General features: G+C 42.0%; 2 protein-coding genes across 4 annotated transcripts in view; one reads left to right on the top strand and one right to left on the bottom strand.

The window, feature by feature from the left end:
- Positions 1 to 10,578, top strand: part of REV3L (REV3 like, DNA directed polymerase zeta catalytic subunit) — a 113,653-nt gene extending 103,075 nt beyond the window's left edge. For both annotated transcript variants that reach the window (XM_058836354.1, XM_058836355.1), the window contains 7 exons: positions 306 to 415; positions 1,428 to 1,542; positions 3,006 to 3,143; positions 3,970 to 4,160; positions 5,215 to 5,461; positions 6,833 to 7,042; positions 9,408 to 10,578. In XM_058836354.1, the coding sequence (XP_058692337.1) occupies positions 306 to 415; positions 1,428 to 1,542; positions 3,006 to 3,143; positions 3,970 to 4,160; positions 5,215 to 5,461; positions 6,833 to 7,042; positions 9,408 to 9,548 (1,152 nt within the window). In that variant the 3' untranslated portion in view covers positions 9,549 to 10,578. The remainder of the gene's footprint in view (positions 1 to 305; positions 416 to 1,427; positions 1,543 to 3,005; positions 3,144 to 3,969; positions 4,161 to 5,214; positions 5,462 to 6,832; positions 7,043 to 9,407) is intronic.
- A 229-nt stretch (positions 10,579 to 10,807) lies between these two features.
- MFSD4B (major facilitator superfamily domain containing 4B) lies at positions 10,808 to 22,331 on the bottom strand. 2 transcript variants are annotated; one of them, XM_058836357.1, is made up of 4 exons: positions 22,117 to 22,331; positions 20,840 to 21,008; positions 18,164 to 18,280; positions 10,808 to 15,816 (listed from the first exon to the last, which is right to left on the bottom strand). In XM_058836357.1, exons 2-4 carry the CDS (start codon positions 21,003 to 21,005, stop codon positions 14,573 to 14,575), a joined length of 1,527 nt encoding a protein of 508 aa, XP_058692340.1. In that variant the 5' UTR covers positions 21,006 to 21,008; positions 22,117 to 22,331; the 3' UTR covers positions 10,808 to 14,572. The 2 variants fall into 2 exon arrangements, with proteins under 2 accessions (XP_058692340.1, XP_058692339.1); XM_058836356.1 differs by lacking the exon at positions 22,117 to 22,331 and adding an exon at positions 21,101 to 21,625.
- Positions 22,332 to 22,375: the final 44 nt, after the last annotated feature.

The following is a 22,375-nucleotide window of genomic DNA, read 5'->3' as shown; positions in this document are numbered from 1 at the left end:
AATCCAAAAAATAGAGAAAATAATTCTGAGCAGTCTTGTCTTGCTCCATGGATTTTTAATACTTCTAAAGAAGTTTAAAACAAATTTTTCTTTAATACTTAATAATTTCTGATCATTTTTCTTTCAGTTCTTGTTATTTTGGGCTGTTAAGCAACCTTTTTATTCATTATATGTATATAAACCATGAAATGAAATATATAATCTCAATACAGTGATTTTCATAACAAGATTAAACATGGTTAGACTGTGTTTACCAAGAGCTAGTATTTGGCTTAGCAGTAAAGATTTTCAATCTAACTTTGCAGATTGGAGACAGCATTGTCCACAAAGCCAGAGAAACATTGGAGCGTGCCATTAAACTGGTGAATGATACAAAAAAATGGGGTGCTCACGTTGTATATGGTGATACAGACAGGTAATTCATGGTCTGCTTCTTAAAATGTTCTAAAATCATAGTAGTTCTTCATAGATAGATTTTGCTTTTGTCTCAACAAGGCGAATTTATGATGCTGAAAAGGGTGTGTGGATCTCTTTTGGATGTTGCTTACTGCCTTGCAGAATATGTAAAGTGAGTAATACCGAGTTTGCTTGGGTTTCTTTAAGCACTTTAAAGGTTTTGTTTCTTTTGAAAATTATGTGGAACAGAAAGAGGGGGGGGAAATATTTTTTCAGTTGTGAATTAATATAAATCTGATTTACCAAATTATTATTGTCTGTTTCTGATACCATTTTTGTTTTGGAAAATAGAGTATATATAACACAGTAGACATTGCACCTTGAGGAAGGCACTGTTTTAAGCTTCAGAAGTGGATGCAATTCAAAAGCAGCCACCAGAGCATACAAAGATAAAATTGGGCTGCCTGACATACATTTTCTTAGTCTTTCATCTAAATAATAGCCATGCCCTAGGCATATCCATCTCTGTTCCATACTTGGATAATTTTCAGCCTTTGGGAAACAAAGCTTGTCTGGCTGTCATTTCTAAAAACTTATGAACCCAGAAACTGATTTCAGCCGGATCTGATAAAAGACTTGACATTTCAAAGATACTGAATTCATAGTGGTTTCATTAAAAAAAAAAAAAAATTGTTGGAGAAAGGAAGTAAAATCCTGCTGCTGCCCATAGTGGGGAAAAAATAGCATACCAGAGCTCTTTACAATTCTTTCCGGGGAACTCCAGTTTTGCAGTGCCTGGGAGCAGTCCTTTCCCTGCCTCATCAGATAGTCACAGCATTCATCAGCCCTTTGGCACTCCTGATCTCATGCTGAACACTGAAATTTCTCAGATTTTTGGCTTTTCTAGCTGAAGAAAGGGAGTACAACTCATAATAACATCCCTGCCTTGCTACCAGGAAACTATAGTTTACAATTTTCAGGAACTGTGTTGAATAGATTTGCAGTCACTTCCTATGTCTGATTTCTTGTAGCATGTTTGTACTCTTGAAAGGAGCCACAAAGGAGCAGTCTTTTAAGATTGGTCAAGAAATTGCTGAAGCTGTAACAGCAACAAATCCCAAGCCTGTTAAACTGAAGTTCGAAAAGGTAAAAGGAGAATATTTTTCTTGAAATTTGTCAGGTGTTATCAAAACAACAACAGTACAAACACCAAATAAAAGAAACATCCCCTCCCCCTAAAAAAAGTTGAAGATAAAAGATTTTTCTGAACGCTAATGTACATAAGGATAAACAAGTTGTACTGTGCCGTTTCTGTGGGTATATTGCAAGCTCCTTAATGCCTCAGGGACCTGTTCAGAGGAGCACTACAGTGTGAACAATGAAAAGAAATACGCCTAATTTCACATCAGTGGCTTGTTGTGCTGGCAGCATCAGGCAGTTTGAGTTCCTGTCTAATCAGTTTTTGGAAATATCTCCCTCAGTTTGGTATTGTATACCTGCAATTGAATCAATGTGTGCAACTTATCAGAGAAAATGTTCACCATCCCCTATTCCAGTGCATTAATTACAAGCCTGATATTTATTTTTCAGTCAGTCTTAGCAGACTTCAGCATATGTCCACGTGATACATACACCTGTAAAATGAAAAATCATAAAAATCCATTCAGTAGGCTTCTGGAAGAAGTATTAAACACAACAGATCTTTTATAGAAGAGTAAGGCAATATGTTACTGATTTTGCTGGAAGTTTGTCACTGTAAACTCATTAGCAAGATGTTCAGGTCAGTTAGCATTAGTTCAGGTGATCTGGATATTTTCAAAGTATGTTCATGACTCAACAAAGTCAATCAAAATTTGTAAGCCTGAGGCAACCTAAACTCACTGCTCCCTCTTCCAAGAGAGTCAGGAAGATGTGGTGTTATCCTAGTAGAACTACAAAGAAAAAATTGTTCTCAGTTGTTTCATTTGAAAGTAGTCAAGGAATACTTCCACAATCAAGAATGAAATAAGAGGTTGGAGAAAATAACCAAAAGAGACCATGACCCATTCATGATGAAATCCATTCCTGGGAAAACTGTTATGCAAGCACAGGCATTTAAAAAACATACTTTCTCCAAATGGAGATACTAGCAGATTTTTGGCATCTTGTTATTAGATCAAGTTTGAAAACAGAAAGTTCTAAGCTACTACTTTTGCTGGGAACATTTTCTTCTCTGATGTTTAAAATGAAGTTGTCTTTATAAGAAAGTAAGATAATAGAGTTACATTAGAAATGGTGACAGGTGCAATCCAGAAAAGCAAAGCGACTTGCAACAATTTATACAGTGTGTCACTTTCCATCTGAGCTTCAGCTAAATGAAATATAAAGTGATTTAAGAATGGGACACTTACAGAATGCCAACTTCCTCTTAAAGCCATCCTTTAAGAGTCTTTTGATCTATTTTATCAATTGTAACGAGTTAACAACAGAAAAAAAAAAGCAAACCAACCAAAAACCCCAACAAACAAACCGAAAAAGCACAGTATTCCTTAGGAAACCCTCTATGTTCAAAGTTAACTTATATTCCCAACACATTCCAGACTGGGCTGTCTTCTTTCTAAACATTCCAGGTCTACTTGCCATGCGTCCTGCAGACTAAAAAGAGGTACGTGGGTTACATGTATGAAACACTGGACCAGAAGGACCCAGTTTTTGATGCAAAAGGCATAGAGACAGTCCGAAGGGACTCCTGTCCTGCTGTTTCCAAGGTAAAGTATTCATAGATTTCTTCCTGAATGAAATTATAATCATCTGTTATTTCATTTTATATTTGTCCTTTCTCAGAGTTTCTAGTCCTTTGAGTTGTCTTAATCTTCATCTGTTTTTCTTCTGTGAGCCATTTGAAAGATAAATTGAAGATCTTTTACAGCATTACAAGGATTTGTATTTTACAGGTTATATTTCATCCCCTAAAACCCCATAAAAAGCCCTTGGCCCATGTAAGTTCTCTCAAAGACCGTTCTTGATCCAGTTCATTTTACCTGGAAGTATTACTGCCAGATGATGAGCGAGGCACATTGATCTCATGTCTTCCAAATAGCTCACTTACATAAATCTAGTTCAGCTAAGAATTCCTTTAAGATACGCTTTCTTGCCTGTTTAATTTTAAGCTGTGTATCAAGAGGTTAAAAAGAAATTAGGAAATCTTGTTTTTAGCTAAATTGAAAGAAATGCATGCCAGTAAAAAAGGTAACCACATAAAAGGGTTTACTAAAGTCATGGCAAAATATTTTAGATGGCAGGGAAAAACATCTTCTCTCATACTTTGGAAACTCTCTCATTGTTGAAAAAATCTTAGTGCTGGAGTATGGATGATGTGGCAGACTGAGGAAAAAGTTGTCCAGTAATGTGTTTATGAGTGTCTTTGAGTGGAAGAGATTGCAACCTGTTGTCTATCAATATCCTAGTTCACCACTGGTACTTTTTCTGTGCAGTGTATTTTTATTTCCATGTAATTTACTGAATTTATTTGAATTAATTATTTTTTTATTCAAACATACATGTTTTTCTTGCCTTTCTCCATTGGTTGTAAAGATACTTGAGTGTTCTATCAAGCTGCTATTTGAAACACGGGACATAAGTCAGATCAAGCAGTATGTTCAGAATCAATGCATGAAGTTACTGGAAGGAAAAGCTAGCATGCAGGACTTCATCTTTGCAAAAGAGTACAGAGGGAGCTCAGCATACAAACCTGGAGCCTGTGTACCTGCTCTGGAAATTACCAGGTAATGAGATCAAAAAGTGCTAATCATAGATATTTCTTATCTTGACCTTTGTGCAGACAGATTGTAGATAGGAGCTCATAGGGTTGTTTTTTCTTGATCCTTGTACTGACATGTTATGAATAGAAGATTTTGGATAATTTTTCCTCTTGACCTTTGTACTGTTGAGTTACAGGTCAGATGTTCAGCTGTTCTCCTTCAAATACTGCTGAAGCAGTTGTCCCTGACTTTCTTCTCTGTTTTGGAAAAGAGATTGTCCTAGGAAGCCATTTTGTAGTCCTGGAAAGAGCCACACATTCAAGAGGAAAGTCTTGTCAGGACACTGTAATAGTGTGTTCACTTCTGCTACTTACAGTTTGGGTTTTGTACAAGGGCTGCACTCTTCAAGATTACTCACCACTCACGGTTATTAGATAAATTACAAATTGTGACAGTGATGTCTCTTAGTGCTGTGAAATGCATTACCAGGCATAGTTTTTAATTTTTAATAAGTACCTTACTTAAAGTTAATATTTCATCCTGTTGATATCCTTGATAAGTAATAAAAAAATAGATAATGTAAGGTGAAACATTTTGTCACCTTGCTTAATACCAAAGGTCTTCCAATTAAGCTATGCTTTTCAAATAAAATAATATCCAAGTCCAAAACTGATACCTACTTCAAATTAAATTGTCCTTTGCTTTCTGAGTAAAGCAGTCTCAGAAAGCAAAGGACCAGAATGTGACCAGAAAGCAAATTGTACTTGAGCTCTTTTTAGTACCCTGGCATTCCTTACTAATTTTTTTTTTAAGGAAGTGGTAACTAGAACACAATCTTCATGCAAATCCAAGTGACCTCAAACAGACCGTGTCTTTAGGGCTTGTGTCCCAAGTTCCAAAATTTAGGTCTGATCAAGAGACAAATTAAAAGTGAAACATTTTGGTCCTGTGCTTCATAATAGGCACTAACTCCAGTCATCTGGAGAGCAACTAATCTAATCAGATGGGGAAGCTTACAGGCAAATGAAGTAACTATGAATTTGCCTCTGGATGCAATCTCAAGGCTGTGTTTTGACAGGAGAATGCTTGCCTATGACCGTCGCTCTGAGCCACGCGTCGGGGAGCGCGTGCCCTACGTCATTGTGTACGGCATGCCCGGCCTGCCCCTGATCCAGCTCGTCCGGCGGCCGCTGGAAGTGCTGCAGGACCCCAGCCTGAGGCTCAACGCCACCTACTACATCACCAAGCAGATCCTGCCCCCCTTGGCCAGGGTGTTCTCACTCATTGGCATAGACGTCTTCAGCTGGTACCACGAGCTGCCCCGGGTGAGTGTTTCCAAATAAGAGTTAGCAAGTGCAGTGCGTCTGTGTGCAGCGTTTGGCATTGTTGTGACTTTTAGTGGAATGAAGTTGATAGGAGGCAACAGCAAAGGTTATTTTGTGAAGCAGTGTTTGATGCTCAAATATGCAGTTCTGATTCTTAGAGCTTCTGTGTGGGGTTGTTTTTCACATAGTAAATCAGTTTCTTCAGTCAGCCCTTCAGTGCAGGGTTGATCAGTCACCTTCTGTTTCCTGATCCCTTCTGTAGCTAAAGCAAATATTTTCCCATAACTCTGTATTTTTAGCAGTATGTGTATGTGCATCTGCTAGGCTGTACCGCCTTTTAAATCTCTCTATATTTGATGTTGGAATTCCTGTTTTTCCAAAATGTTCTGACAGTCCTTCCTGTGGTGCCATGCCCCATCAGCAGGAACACTTTAAAAATTTGTATCACCAGGAACTTAAAACAAATAATATCCAAATATTGCTTCCCTAAAAGTTAAAGAAGTCACTGAGATGCAGGAAAAGAAGCATTAGATAACTGGATTTTAGTTTGTGATTTCCCCTGACAAAAAGGGATGGTGAAAGACAGTGTATCTGTGTAGTTTGGTTACTGTGCTCAGAACAGACTTCAGCAGCACAGTGGTACATCGTGTTCCCACTGCAATATAGTAGTATAGCTGTATTTCCCAACACAGCCTTGATTGACTTCAGTTCTTCTTCTTTTCTTTACCTTTCCAATGGCACCATGGCAGTCACCTTAAGTATCTCCAACAAGCTGTTTTAAAAAGGTAAAAAGAGCCCTGGCTTTCTGCAAGGCCAAGGAGCAGCAAGGAAGTCACAGGGAACAGAGCCACAGGAGAACTTCCGAGGGTGATGGGCCAGTGGTGGAGCCTTGTCCAAGGAAATAAGAGCATGAGCTAGAGCCATGGGAACAGAGCACCATGGCAGAGCTGTGCCCAGGACTGCCCAGCACAGACACTCGAGGGCAGGCAGCATCCAGAAGGCAGCCACTGGGGCTGCAGCCAGGGCACATTTAGATGCAAATCAGATCAGCACCTAAAAAAGGAACAGCTGCAGGAGGCAGAGTTTGAGGTGAGATCAGGAGTTAAGCATGTGACCAAAGATTTTTCTGATTCCCTGTGAAATAGGTGTGGGGAGGGTTCTGTTCATTGTATCACTTCAGGGGCCAGTGCTGCACTCTTCAAAGTGCTGTGATGCACATTCATAATTTGTGTATGAACCCATGCCCTGCAGGCCATCTTGCACTTTCTTACTCCTTTGGGAAAAAGAAAAGTATGTCATCTAGGATAATCGAGGAAAAAGGCAAGCTGCTCTCTTGTAAGTTCATTACCTCTTAATTATTTTTCTTAACAGTTTCAGAAGGCTGCCTCAGCTGCCCGCACTGAGCTAGAAGGACGCAAAGGCACCATCTCCCAGTATTTCACGACCTTACACTGTCCCGTGTGTGATGAACTGACCCAGTATGGGATCTGTAATAAATGCAGAAGCCAGCCACAGCATGTGGCAGTGATTCTCAACCAAGAAATCCGAGAGTTGGAGCGTAAACAAGAACAGCTGGTCCAGGTACGATTAAAGCATTGTCAGATGTCTGCCAGCAAAAGACAGGGGCTGAAATTTCAAAGCAGTGTGTTACTGAATACTCCCGACAGAAATGGGAAGTATGGTCCGGGTGTTAAATGTGCTGCAGCTTGTTTGCTTTTCCCATTGCTGTTGGAGGCAGTGCAGCAGCTGTTAATCTCCTAGGCTTTTGCGGAAAGCTAAGGCAAAGGAGGGGATCAGAACAGAAAATGCTTTTCTCATTTTCTTCTGATTTTTTAAGAGTACCCTGTATGGTTTGTAGGTCCCTTTTTATAATGACAGAGAGCTGTGAGAGTGTAAAATATTCACTCTTTTTTGCATTAAAACAGATGATGTTCTAGAAACAAAAATGTTGGGGCCAGAAAATTTATTTATTTATATGCATAACATGGATATGGTTTAGTTTGGGGATTTTCTTGTTACCTTTCCTCTCGATAGGAATTTTGCAAGCTGCTTTTTCCCCTTGAGCTAGAAGTCAATTAAGAGGGTAGCTGACTGTGCTCATGAATAAATTACAGCAAAGCACAATGCTTCCCCTTGTGGAAACATGTGCATACCCTCACCTAATTTTCATACTGTCATATTTTATAATTAATAAATATTTTCATTTAGATTTATTTTTAGCACTAGCACATGAACTATTTTAAAGATTTGTCTTAAAGCCAGGGATATAAATGTTCCTAAATCTAAGCATTGATTTGATGGATTCTCATGGGGTTGCTAAAATGCACTGTAATTCACTTCATAAATATTTCATTACTAAGGTGTGGACTATTTGCTGTATTTTGTAATATTTGCCTTTATCTGCATTGTGAATGGCAGAAATGAGGAAATGCATGTTCTGCTGTTTTCCTGTGGTACTTTGAACCCTTTGCATTGCTCTTGTTCAGGAATAAGGCAGCACTTGGCAGACTGGTCCAGCCCCACAGAAGGATCAGTGAGTTTGATTCAAACGTTCTCTTGTCCCTGCAACACTCAACAGCTCAGCAAGGCCTGGCATCCTGTCCCAGTCAGTGTTTGATCTCTCTGTAGGAGCATCTGTCTTATTTTAGTATGAAGGCATATATATCCTTCACAGCTTAAATTTTTAGCCCTTTGAGATTATAAACATGCTGAAGCCAACAGAAAACTGATATAACACTGAGCTGTACATTATTTTAAACTGCACTCAAAAACTACATGCTCCAGGTTAAAACCATAGACTTCTCCCCTCAACACAAACTGAATTTACGACATGTTTCAGGTACCATTTAGTTTGGTCCTTTGCATTTAAACCAGCCACAGCCTGAGTTAGTTCACAAACCTGGAACCAGCTGTTTAAATCCTGTTCCTTCTGGTCACAGTTGCAGGCCAGAGGATTTGTTGCAGGCACTCTGAGGTGCCACCTGTGGGACTTGGTCAGGAGGGGATGCCCCTCTCCAGCTAATGTCAGTCTGAAGGGATTTGGTGCTGATCCAGGCCTGGTATCAGCATGGGACCTGGAAAAAAGGAAAATAATTAGTTTTAAAAGCAAAGGGACATTATTTGGGTTTGTTGATCAGGCTGTACAAATGATAGGATAAACTCTGCAATATTTTAATGTTACAAAACACAGGTGTGGTTGGAAGCAAATTTCTAAGGTTTTGGAAAAACTGTTGGAGGTGGCAAATGCTGCAAAGGTTAAAAATAAAATAGCAAAGCAGTGGCCTTTAGTTTCCAAAAGATATCTACCTTTGGAAAAACTGTGCCTGCTGCTATTTTATTCCATCAGGTATCTCACATTTAAAGTACTTTGAAGCAGCATTAACAAGTAGTTCCTTAAACAAGGTGAGCAGTACAACTTCTGTGGCATATGTATTTCTGTGTTGGGATTGATTTGACTCTGACTAGGTAAAACTTATTAAAGCTTATCTTGAAATGAGTAATTTATTTAAAGTCCCTTTCCTCTGCAGAGAATAACTGCAGGATAAGAGTTGTCTTTTTTCACTAGTCTTTTATAGAGAGTGAGTTTATCACAAATAGAACACACTTCCCTGCTTAAACTTAATTTACCTTGTTTTTTCAAGTGCCACCACATGCAAGCAGAACATAATTAGCAGGATTGAAACCCAAGCTGTAGAGTCCTGCTGTTGCTCTCTGCCCAGTTCAGTGGGAATTGCTGCCAGCCACCCACCAGTGGCCAAATGAGCTGTCTGGCAGCAGCCCAAGAGGCTTGAAGCAGAGAAGGGAGCTGCTCTGGGTCACTCCATGTTGGGGGGAAGGGCTGTGCCTGTTCTGCTGATATAGGCAGAGGATTTAGTAGTCCCTTAATGGTCTATGCCTCACTTGTGTTGTTTAAAATAATTGTTTCGCTTTTTCTTGTGTAATCCAGATATGCAAGAACTGCACAGGCTGCTTTGATCGGCAGATCCAGTGTGTCTCCCTCAACTGCCCAGTACTCTTCAAGCGCTCCAGAGTGAGCAGAGAACTGTCAAAGGCACCCTATCTCCGCCAGCTGCTTGACCAGTTTTAAATGATCTGTGTTACAGGATTCCAGGTGCTATTTTTGTTTTCTTCAGTGTTTACCACACTAAGACTATTGTGCATGGTGCTTTTTCAATTCTCACCTAGTCCAAGATTTCCATTTTAACTGTTGGGTTTATTACCTGAAGAATAATGAACATTTACCATAACTAAATTAAAAAAAGAAAAAAACCCAACCCATTTGTTGATCTATGAATAGCTCACTTTTTAAGATGTAAAAATTTCTTCTTCCTTTCATGTTTCTAACATACTGTTTTATAATGCTGATGTTGAAATAGCTCTGTGTAACATCTTGTAAATCCATTTCAAAGTAGAAGTCAAGTTTACTTCCTGGAGGAAGGAGCACTGAAAACCTCTTGAAACGATAAAACCATTCGTGTGTGTTCTTGAACTGTCAGTATCAAGACGTGTTACTTATATATTATCCATTCACTTTATAATTTTGTCTGCGAAATATTTTGTAAATACACTTTTTTACTTTTCAAACAACTGAGTAAAATAATGTGCAATGACTTTTATACAGATAATTTTAAAGTTGGTTGGTATATCTCCTCCTAAGTTTTGCTTGATTCCAAGTAGATCGTTATTTTGATCAGACTGTGCAAGCAGTAGTACCATGTGTAGCATTTTGAAACATTATTTTCTAAAAATTGCTGTCTTGCTTTAGCTATTAATGGGGCATTGTGAGGAACTGTGCAAAGACATTTTTGTTACAAACCTGTGGGACTGTTGCAATACTTTAAATATAAAATTTTATTCCATTTTTGCTTGTTTTGTATAGACATTTCTATTGCTTCTAAATATGCTTAAAATATTTTCTTTCCTTATGTACTGTACAGTTAAATCTTATTTGCCACCATCTTGACAAAATGTGTATTTAGAATATTTGTATAACTGTATAAAATGGAAAAGGAATTATGTGGTCAGTGCATTGTTTTCTAAACTGGAAATCATTTTGTTTTAGAAGTTAATAATGGAAACCATACTGAAGTTGAATAAAATGATATGGTAAAAAATTATATGGGTGTTTTTAATATTTACCCTAAATTTGTTTCCGTTCTCTGGCACACACAATAATGTGAAAACAACACTGCTCAAATCAAAGTTAAGAATCCAGCTTAAACTTTGGGATCTAAAATATCAGCAGCAGTTCTTGGAGGCCTTCCCCAAACCAGAAGAGAAACATTTCCAGTTTACCATTAGTCAAAAAAGGACTGAGTTTTGAATTTAAAAGTCCAGAGGAGGTTTGAAAAATATAACAAAATTTTATTTATATCAAGGAACCTGAGTGCATTCTCCAGATAAAAATTTATTACAGTCAAGACACAAGTCAGTCTATTAAATATCACAGAACATGGTACAATTTAAAACCCACATCAAGCAGAATAAAAACAATTACATATATAATAGAACATCCACAGATTGCAATGCACTTGTATGCAAAGTAACTGTAAAAAAGAAAGAAAACATCAAGGCATAAAACTTTGCCTGGTCTTGCATTCAAGCATTGGTCATGTACAGGATAAAAGTGCAAATGCCAGGAGTGAGTGCTTGCAATACAGTCCAGCACTTGGCAGTGCCTCAGCATAAATAAAGTATTAAATGACACTTAGCTGCAAGAGGTTAACTTTCACACTGGAGCAGAGCACTCATCTTCAAACTAGTCCTGGGTTTGTGGACAAAAATAAGATTCTTATCAAATTCAGGTACAGCATCCATGGCTTAAAGCTCTTGTCCTCAACAGAGGGATGGCTTTTCTAGCATAAGCAGGGTAATAGCAATGTAATACAGTTACTCAAAGTGATTTCAACCCCTGACCCCTAAGTACTTGAGCTTTCTGGAGAACCTGGAACTTAAAATAGATCTGCACTGTAAATAGATCCTCACTTCAGCTGTATATGCCAGGAAGCATTTTGAAAGGAAATTTTAACATATGAAAACTAACATTCATTGTCTGAAAACAAGCCTTGAGGAACAGTAAAATCCAAGAGCAGGGAGCTAAGCCTTGACCATTGAGGGTGCCTTGAATTGGTATGAGCTGGACTCATCCTTGGAAATGTCCTAGATCTTGTTTTAAACTTAAATTGCTTCAAGTGTTTCATTTTCAGTCAAGGGCAGCCCCTGCTATTAGAAGCACGCTGGTTAAGGGATAAGGAGAATGCGCTCTATCCATCTATCCCTGTTCAAGTTTAAGACCAGAACTAAGACAGTGAAGGTTCCAAGTCCTTACTAAGTCCACATCAGTGGAAAGTGATTCTACATAGATAATTCTTGAGCTTCCACTGTCTTACAGCCACTGCTTTTTGGATCCTTTATTTGAGGGAAAAAGCTGCTCTTACCATGATTCCAGCCTGTTGCTCCATTCCTACTACATAGGCCTCCTACTTTTCCAGGAGGAAATGGGGATGAATTGAAGTTACTCATACAGGAGTTAATACAGGCAGTAAAAAAAAACAAAAACCAAAAAACCAACTTTGTTTTGTGCAATATTTTTGCGTTTTCTGGAAGATGGTCAGAAACACAAATAAGTGTTTGTATATATGCAGTAGATAAGCTTCTAAGAGATTACAGTGTATTTCCCAATGTAGCTTAGATTTAATTTTCTGGTTTTTTTTTGTACTTGATTATGCAAATGATATAAACAATCCATTTAAACTATCCCTGAGAATAGTCTTACACTATTACTAGCAGACATTCTGCTCTGGAATTTCATCCAAAATTAGCACATGAATTGGGGGAGTTTAGAATCTTCCTGGTTGCCCAGTATCTTTCTTTAGATAATCTTCTTCTGGCAACATGATCTTAAGTACGGGGAAACTTTTTTATAGCAGTGTCAATGCAAGTAAAGCCAGGGGGATGGCAGCTCCAGGGGGGAGCTGCCACAGAACAGTTTCCATATCTTTCATTGTGTCCTGCACCTTCTCCCTCCCCCTCCACTAGTGGGATTTGTCCTCGCCATCAGCTGACACCCCCTACTTTCCACATGAATGGAGCAGTGTGCAGGAGGAAAAATGGGAAGAGGAAAAACAGTGAAATACAGGCTCCAGCTGCCCTCATTTCATCCACTCTCTCTGCCTACCTCACTGCTTCCACGGCAAACCAGCTCAGCATGCAGGGCTACACAGACTCACCCCAGCACCTGTGCCTAGGCCAGGACTGGGACTGGCATTTACGAGTCTTTACCATTCCTGCAAAGCAAACAGAACCATTGTGCCACAAGTGTAACAAGGCTCCATTTTAAAGTGGAGGTTCATGCATTGCTCTGGAAAAAGGTGCTACAGAAGCAATCTGTCAGAAACACAGTGGCATTGAAGTGCCAGCAGCACAGAAAGAGAGAGGCCCTGCAACATGGTGAGATATAAACAAAAAAACTTTCACTGCAAGTTGATTCTGGCTTCTTATTAACTTCTCAGAAGAAAAGAAAAAGACATGCAAGCCCAGGTTGCACACTTGTAGGACAAGAGAGGGAACAAAAGCAGACTTGGAAACCCAGGGAACATCTAAGATTCTGTGCTATGTTACACCTAGAGCCCTTTTGTTACTAAATGAAACATCTTAGCAAGAAAAATATTTATCAAAGTGCAAAGTTAAAAACCCCAAACAAGAGTACATTCTGATCACATAGACTTAAAAAAATACTTGACTGATCTGGAGTTCCAAGCTGACAAATGGCAAGATTATTTATTCAGAGACAGATTTTGCCATTTGCTGCTACTTTTTTTTCTTCTCTTACTGGAAGGGCTCCCTGGCATGGCTGCGCCTGCCCAGGACTTTGTGCTTAGCAGCAATGAACCTACACATACAAACATGGCTTCTCCACTAGGGAGAGTCTATCTCCATGTCATCCCCCGAAGAAATAAATGCAAATGTCACCAATCCAACTGGCCAGGGGCATGTAGTCATACTGGAAAGGGTTGTCTCATTGATAATTCTCTCTCCTTCTTAAATCTTCGTTGATTAGCCTGTTAAATCTTGGCACAGGAAGACAAGAGAAATTGCTGTAACCTTAATTTAAACCGCTGGCTTAAAAATACCATATAATAAGTAATCTCTTCTACCTGGAGGGAGCCAGCAAGAAAGATGGAGTGGGACTTTTTACAAGTGCATGTAGTGATAGGACAAGGGGGAATGGCTTCAAACTAAAAGGAAAAAAAAATCTTTCCTGTGAGGGTGGTGAGGCACTGAAACAGGTTGCCCTGAGAAGTTGTAAATGCCCCATCCCTGGAAGTTTTCAAGGTCAGCCTGGATAGAGTTCTGTGCAACCTGGTCCAGTGGAAGGTGTCCGTGCCATGGCAGCAGCTTGGAACTGGATGATCTTTAAAGGTCCCTTCCAACTCAAACCATTCAAAGATTACATAATAATTTTATCATCTTCTGCATACATTTCTTAATTTCAGTGATAGTGCCATGATTGGCATGGTTTCACTCTTAAGAAATAATTTCCAGTTTTTTCTTGTCTTTGTCTCAGAACCAAAAATTTCTATAGTTTGCCAAAAGGTTATTCAATTTATAGCTGCTGGGCATCACCAGAAATTTTAACTGATCTGATCACACACAACTTTCAGATGTAGTAGAAACATTCCTCCTTCACAAGGTAAGAAAGTTCAGCATTACCGATAACAGATCTCTCTCCTCACTCATGAAAACATTTTGTGACAAAGCACCTCAGACCTGCACCTTTCACCCACCTCAAAAAACTGAGTCGTCTGAGCAGACCCTTTCTTTCCCAGTTTTTACAGCATCTCATCCTTGGATTTAGAAAGCAACATTTAGAAAGCATCTCTTCAGTTTTAACAGTTTTGGCATAGCCAAACATTTATCATGTTGACCCATTCAGAACACTGAGGACCTTCCCACTCCAAGACACATCCCTGCAGGCTGAAAATGAAAGAGAAAGGGCTGGGCAAATGAACACGCTGAGCTCTGCACCACTATGACAGGATTCCTGAATCGCTTGACAACAACTACAATTCAATTAATTTCCATTAAAAAAAAAAAAAGTCAGCTTTGACTCTATTCACTCTTCTCTGAGTCAACATTCCCGTTTTGTCTGCCAGGGGAGCCACCAGCAACCACTGGAGGATGGCCCAATGCATCGTCCAGATGGGGCTGGAGAGAGACTTCAGCTGCAGAGTCCCCTGGTATCCTATGGGAGGTGTCCGTCAGAGACTTTTTCAGCTTGTCATTCATTTCTACGACCTCGAAGTCTGCATCGTTCCACTGTCTCACATCCTCATCTTCCTCCTCGTCCTCAGTAAGCCTTGAGTTTGACAGCAAAGCTTTACTGGTCTCGCTGTCAGTCACTTCTTTTGTGTCCTTCTTCCGGGAAGCGTTGGCCAGTTTGTACATCACGGGGAAGAGCAGGACTGTCATTATGGAAGTGCCAAAGGCAGTGTACATAACGACAGGAATGTGGTGGAACCTGCCCTGGAGATGGCCCACCACGGCAGGAATGCACATCTCGCCCAGCGCCGCGCCCACCACAAACAGAGAAGCCGTTTTTCCTTCAATAACCGTGTACTGCTCTATCCAGGCAATGCCGCTGGGGAAGACGGTGGCCATGGATGCTCCGTACACGGCACTTCCCACCCACAGCGAGGCTCGGTAATGTGCAAAGAAGGCCAGGGCTGATGAGGAGGCAGTAGAGCATGAGAGACTTATCACGATCATGGTGGCAGGGGACAGGAAAGCAGCACCAAATATTGCCACTGCTCTGCACACGGCAAACGCGCCCCAGAATACAGAATTCAAAGCAGCTGCTTCACTTTCCGTCATCTCAGCAAAGACCACTGCATAAGTAAATAAATAAGAGCCGTAAGTGATCTCTGCTCCCACGTAGAATAAGAAGAATATGAACAGGAGACCAACTAGAGGCCAGTGGTATTTGGTAAGCTTGCCCTTCTGTGCAGCAGCCTTTGATTTGTCTCTATCTGAGCTGCCCTTTGAATACAAAACAACAAAGAAGACGGAAATTAAGAGAATATAGCTCCCTATGATAATATAGGACCACAAAAAGTCTTCATCGTGATGGTCTTTTGGTGCTGGTGTAGTTGATGCAGCTGATGCTGTTGGCAGAGACTTCAGGACAGACTGGTTTGTCTTTTCAGCCCCTGCAAGTTCTTCAGATACAGAACCCACCACGGCCATTTTAGCCACAATCGGAGCCAGAAATGCACCAGCAGCAAAACTGAAGTGCAAAGCCTGCAAGTGTGGCCCAACCTCTGATCCCCAGGTATTCAGTGCCAGTACATTGCCACCTGCAGATCAGAGAGAGAAAGATTCATTTTAGTCCAAGACCAGATATTGTTTAAAATAAAATAAAAACAAAACAAAACAAACAAACCTATATTACTGATTCAATGTACAATAATGTCAGGTTTAGCAAATAAAATGTGCAAAACACCAGTTAACTGGAAGATTACTTGAGCTTTAGGAGGATATACACAGCAGTCAAAACAAAGAGTCACACGGTGGCTTAATCCAGCAGCAACGGACAGACATAACTGTGCCAGGGGAGTTTTAGATGGGGTATTAGGAAAAATTTCTTCATGGAAAAGGGTTGTCAAGCATTAGAACAGGCTGCCCAGGGAAGTGGTTAAGTCACCATCCCTGGAGGTATTTAAAAGACATGTGGATTTAAGTGTTTCTCATTTCTCTAAGTATCAAAAGCAAAAATGCCCAGTGCTAAGAATCAGAGGCCTCATTAAACAACACCACAGGAAAAATAACAATTCACTTGCTTCTGATGGGCTGGGTCCACCCCACTGTGTTCAAATGACTAGCCAGAAACAGAAGGGTTTACCTCAGTACTTCTGCAAACACCAAACTACAACATCGGTAGATCAACAAAAATGGTAGGAAATAAGATCTCAGAGAGGTGTTTTGAAGTAGTCCCTCAGAAGAATGCAGGAAAACAAAACAGTAATCAAATTCCTGTGCTGCAGTACAGCAGCCCTTGTCACTCAGCACTCTTCCAAATCAATTCAGCTTTGCTCTTCTGCCTTGCTGTGAGTTTCTTCTGCTACTCCTGCTCAGCATGTGAAGTCTCCCTGGCTCTGAGCTCTGATCCAAGCAGTACACCCACTGAAGGTATTTTTACCATTGGCTGACAAGATTTTTTTTCCCAAAAAGAATTTTTAAACCAAGTGCCACATATAACAATCTTACTGGAGTCAGCAAATAGAGCTCTGCATTCAGTTTATTTAACATGACCTGTGCCATGCAAAACCATCTCTTCACTACTGGATCCTGTGCCGTGCTCCTTTTACACCTTAGCAGAGCTCCTTCAAACCCCACAGAGTTAAGGCAGACAGTTCACATGTGCAGCCATCGTTCCTCTGTGCTGCCAACCAGCTGAGCCACCATAGCCAGGCTGGCTGGGATGCTTCCAGAACTGTTTGGATGGCTAAGCTAACACATGGGTCAGCTCCTTCTCAGAAGTAACCCTGCCCTTAAGGTGATGAACCAGCTCCAGTAGTACCTTGCTGGGTAGTAAGCATCCCCAGGCTCCTGCAGTAGGGCAGCAGGCTCAGCACACACTGCTGGGACATGCCTGGAGAGATGCCAGAAGTGGCTGCTGGTGTTGCTTCACCACCACGTGCTCCAGCAGTCAGCCAAAACACTCTGCTAACTGATGTACTTTCGGGCATTTCCTAATCTCCACATTGCAAGTATGCCAGCATTTCCCAGGCATCTCTAAGTGTGCCCAAACCCTTTGCTGTGGCCTTGCCTCCTGATGCAAACTGCTTTCTAAAGCCAGCCATCTCTAACCCACCCTGTCTAAGCCGTGCCCAGGGGACTCATTTCTGTGGGAGTTCATTTTTCATGCCTCCAGTATAACAACTGACCTTCCTGACCACACCTATACTTGTTCTGCAACTTTACCAACACACCTCAGGGTCATAGTATCATTTACGTTGTAAAAGACCCCTGAGATCACCTTCCTCCAATAATAAGCCTGTGCTAAGAAACTGGGTTCGAACAGCTTTTCAGCAAAAGTGCTGGGTTTGGGGATTTTTTGCCCAGGCCATTTGCAGTAAGCACATGCCACAGATTTAGAATCTGGGGGACAGAACAAATTTGTATTCCCAGACACCTAAGCATGGCTGGCCAAAGGTGGGAAATATCCCTTAATTCAGGGAGATGGGCACCATGGTGCTGTGATACCCCAGCTGATACTGAGACAGCTGTAGGTGGGCAACTCTGCCAACAGCAGCTGTTAAGAATCTCAAACACCAAGGCTTTGCTCAGAACTAGCTTAAGCCCAGCTAATGCTAATGAACCATATCCTGACCAGCTTCCTTAAATGAGTAATTTAAATGAGTAATTTAAAAATTGCTTAGAGTAACGGTCCACTGAAATGCAAATTGATCTTCTCCAGGAAACAAGATATTCTCCACTCCCCAGCCCCTAAAGGAAGGCCTGTCATACACACACAAACAATGGAAGCCTCAGAACCAGCTTAATCAAAGAATCACAGCTAGGTAAAACAGCTCCCCTCTTATAATTTAAGATGTATCACGAGAAAAAACAGCAACTGTTTTGGTATGCTTGAAGTTTCCCATTATTTTGGTGAAAGAACTGTCAGACCACAGGGTCCCTTACCTGTGTCCAGAATTCCCATGGAACCTCCAATAACTGACATCAAGATTGTTAATAGCAGGTAGTCCTTACACCAGGGTATCACATAAAGACCAGCCGTTGTTCCAAGCATGGATAAGGCTGGAAAGGTTAAAAAAACAAAACAAAAAACTCACATACTACAGTTTCCATTTAAATAACACAGAAGACCAAGAAATACAAATTAATTCATGATTATTAAAGTTGCAGGTAATCCTAATAAGTGATGCAATGTAAATACTTCAATACATGGTTTGCAGTAGCAGCTAGAAAGTTCAGCAGATCATTTTTTAGTTGGAAAAAAAAAAAAATTAACTTCATCAGGATATAAAACCTACATGACAAACTTATCAAAGAGAGCAGCAGCTCCTGCTTGGACACTAAGAAGTTTTCTGCAAACTTCTGATTTCACTTCACCGTGAAACCAGTAAAACCTGAGTTTGAACAGTGTCAAGCCTGTTCTCTGAGAACTGCACAACATTTAATTTGGCTCAATTTTTAAAAGAACCCAAATAATTAAGCTCTTAAAAATCCTATGAAGTAATTGTACCTTGTCTACCAAGTGATCTCCATATAAAGATTCTGACTTCTCTTTATGTTCTGTTCTCACATGAGGGATGTATTCCAAGGAATTTCTGGAGTTTTAGACAGAACTACAAAATTTCTCATAAATAAGTTTAACAACAATTCATTAACTGTATTAGCTTTGCCATTATTGGCTACACTTACAATAAGCCATTTCAAAAAATATTTTTAGCAGACGGAAATTGCTTTTATTACCATTTGGGAGGAAGTTCAGCAGTTCAATTCTATGCTTATAATTGCCTTCATAATAAAACAACCTGCAATTAATAACTTGAACAGACAGTATTAGGTTCTTGGAAAGCTTGTACCAGTTCAGCTGTCTCTATTATTTTTCAAATCCATACATGATCACAGATGCAGCAGATACTTAAAACATCAATGGGGGCTGATGTAATTAGGTTGATTCCAAACAAAAATGGCAACAATGTCCAGAACCCTAAAGTCCTAGCAAGATACTTAGAATACATGCCTCAAAACGTTTTTGAAGGTGCGCATGCTGAGCCACATGAAGAAATCATTAGAGATGGAGAATATTAAGTACAGCTCCCAAGATGCCCCACTCAGACCCGAAAAATAACTTCCCAGAAAGGGCTCGGTAGTTCATTTCAGCTCTATGCCTGATGATTAGCACTTAAAAATTTCCTTGACAAACACAGATGATGTTTTTGATTTTTCCTCTCTATAGATTTTTTTCTCTGTGTCAGAGTTCCAGCAGTTGAAAGATGGAAGGTAAAAACTACACAAGTCAAAATCTTTAACAGGCAGCCCTCAGATGATAAAACGAGAACAGGTTCAGTAGTTCAAATGGTGCTCTTGCCATAAGCACCACCAAGCTGGAAAGGATAAGGAGATCCATCATTTGCCGAGCATTGTTGACAGACAGCTATCCTCAGGAAAAGAAATTATTTCGAGTTAACATTGCATTTCTACAGGTGTGTACACTGATTCCATTACAGAAGTCAAAGTCTGACTTTGTCAGGTGCACAAAGAGGAGGTTCAAGGGAACCCACTCCACAACTGCAAGCACTAGCAATAGAAAAAGGGATCTTATCTGAACTGACCATATATATGATTACAGCAAGGTTCTTATGAGAGGCACAGTTCCCTGAACTAAGAAGAAGAAGAGCAAGCCCTGGTATACATTTTAATCCCTAGCTTAGAGTACAAAGGCACTTGAAAACAAAAGAGACCAGGGCTTCCGCTATTTTAGGTGTGTTCTGAGAATCTCTGCGGGAGTGAGACACTAAGACAACCCTAAAAGGAGCCCCTCCTTTCTGGATGTTGAGTATGGCTCCGGGCACCGTGATGGCTGAGCAGCCTCACTCTGCCTGGACAAAGCCAGGCCTGTGCTCTTACAAGAACAAGTCTCCACAAGTCCAGAAAACTCTCAAAACCATCCACTGTGGTTCCTACAGTTTAAATGTTAATACCATTACAGACAGTAATTAATGTTTCCCACCTTAATTAAGTTAAAATTTGGCTACGGCCCTCCAGTCAAAAGCTACAGACTTCCGTGCAGTACACGAAGATGATGGTGACTGATGAGCGTTAAGGGAAGGGGAAGCTCCCCCATGGAAATGCGCCTCAGCGTGACTGCTGAAGGTTTCCGCCGCACACCCGGCAGCCAAAACACAGCTTCCTGTTCCACGTGCTGTAGTGTCACTGCAGAAGCCTGTTATGTTCCAAGAGCACCTACACTGTGCACATTACTTGATGCGAACTAAAAAAAGCCCAGTTGTACTTTGCAGTGCAAACTAAAGGCAGCACTCGGTCAATCCGTGCAGATTTGGTCAGTTCAGTGCCCGTTCCGGCTGTGCCTGTGCCCGGCGGGCCCAGGCTCTTGGCAGCGATGCTGCAGAGCAGCAGTGCCCGGCGCACGCCGTGTCAGCGATCGGCCGGGGCGGAACATGGCGACAGCGAGCGGGGATCTGCGGGGAGCAGCACCACATCCCACGGACCCTCCCGTTCCCGGGGCTCGGCACCGCTCCGTAAAGGCGACACATCTCCCTCTGGGGCTGCGCTCGCTGGGGAGAAGCAGAAGGTGCCCCGGGCAGTGTCCGGCGGGGCAGCACTCACCGAGCAGCAGAGTGGCATTCATGCAGTCGAAGAGCACCCCGCCGACCATCGACCCGGTCAGACAGCCCAGGGACCGGCCCACGAAGATGTAGTACATGTCGCTGACGTTCCTGCCGACATTGGCGGCCAGGTTGGGGAAGGTGGGACCCAGGACCGCGATGCTCATCCCCTGCAGGGCAGAGTGCGGGATCACCTCGCCCGTCCCGGGGAAGGGTCTGCACCGCTCCCCGGGGCCGCCCTCACTCACACTCATTCACTCACCAGCCCCAGGAAGGAGGCGCAGAGCGCCCCGGTGGTGCACCAGCGCAGCGCGGCCCCGTCCGCGCATCGCCCGCCGCCGGCCGCCCCCGCCCCCGCCTCCGTCTCCGCGTCCGCCTCGGTCTCCTCCGCCTCGATGATGCGGACGCGCAGCTCCCGGTCGGCCTCGGCCATGGCTCCCGCCGCCGGCTCCGAGGGCCGCTCCGGGCTCGGGGAGCGCGGCCCCGGCGGCTCCGCCCCGCGCACGGCGCCGGGAGGAGCGGGAGGAGGAGCGGGAGGAGCGGGGAGCTCGGAGCCGGGGGGCGACACCGCGGCTTCCTCCTCCGCCAGGGGCTCCTCCTGGGAGCGGGGATCGGCGCTGGGGAGCGACATTCCCGGGACAGCTGGCACCCCACAGCCGCTGCGAAAGCTTGTGCCACAGTACCCGAGGAAGTGTCCTTATAAACCAGGATTTATTAGTTTATTTATTTTTAGTCTGTGCTATCACTCAAATTGCACCCGACCTTTCAGCCAACCGGTCATAAAAGGTCTTTGTCTTCCCCAACGATTGTGTTATGTCACACTGATAAGTCTTCTCAAGAGAGAGAAACCTGCTGGGTCTGCTGAGGGCAGGTGTTAAAGCAGGCCTGGTATTAAAAGTTTTAAATATTAAAACTATGTGAATTCCTACCCCTCACGTGGAGCAGCTCACAGACTGTGCAGCAGGACTCAGTGCGTGATCCCTGCCTGGCACTGAGGTGCTGCTCCCTGTAAGAAAACTCTGAATTTCACTGCACTTGGTAAGTTTAAGCGACACAACTCGAAAGATCATTCCAAACTGCATTGCTTTGTTTTGCGAGCTGTTCCTAACAAGTAAATACTGGGATATAGCAGCGCACGGACAGTGAGCAGCCCATTCCCGTTTCCCCTGGCACTGGCAAGCATGTTGCAAATACCTTCCCGATAAAAAAAAAAGCACCTGCTTGCTACAAGTGATACTGTCAGATAGTGTTTAAACCTGATCGATCCCACATGCCTACCTTTGCAAGAGGACAGAGTTTGAGCCCCGAGGTATCTGCAGAACGCTGATGCTGAGCTTCTGTTCATACGTCCAGCAGTAGAGACAATTCCAGATAAAATAATTTCAACTATAAAATAATAGTAGTCACACACAGGTCAAACCACATTTCTAGATGTGTTTTGCCTCGTTATACAAGTGGCTTGCTGAAAAAGGTACAGCAGTATTTGAAATGCCTTCCCAGGCTTCTCCTCACTGTTGTTTTACAAACTTAAAATGAG

The sequence above is a fragment of the Poecile atricapillus genome, chromosome 3, assembly GCF_030490865.1.
Source record: "Poecile atricapillus isolate bPoeAtr1 chromosome 3, bPoeAtr1.hap1, whole genome shotgun sequence".
NCBI lineage: Eukaryota > Metazoa > Chordata > Aves > Passeriformes > Paridae > Poecile > Poecile atricapillus.
The sequence above is the reverse complement of the archived record's forward strand: the minus strand, read 5'-3'. Positions and strand labels throughout refer to the sequence as shown.

Bases quoted from the DNA above. Each gene is read 5' to 3' on its own strand.
- MFSD4B (XM_058836356.1), bottom strand. From the start codon at position 21,469: ATGTCGCTCCCCAGCGCCGATCCCCGCTCCCAGGAGGAGCCCCTGGCG. The intron at 18,281-20,839 runs GTGAGTGCTGCC...TAACCTTTCCAG, and splicing joins GAATGCCACTCTGCTGCTCG to CCTTATCCATGCTTGGAACA. The intron at 15,817-18,163 runs GTAAGGGACCCT...TCTGATCTGCAG, and splicing joins CATGGGAATTCTGGACACAG to GTGGCAATGTACTGGCACTG.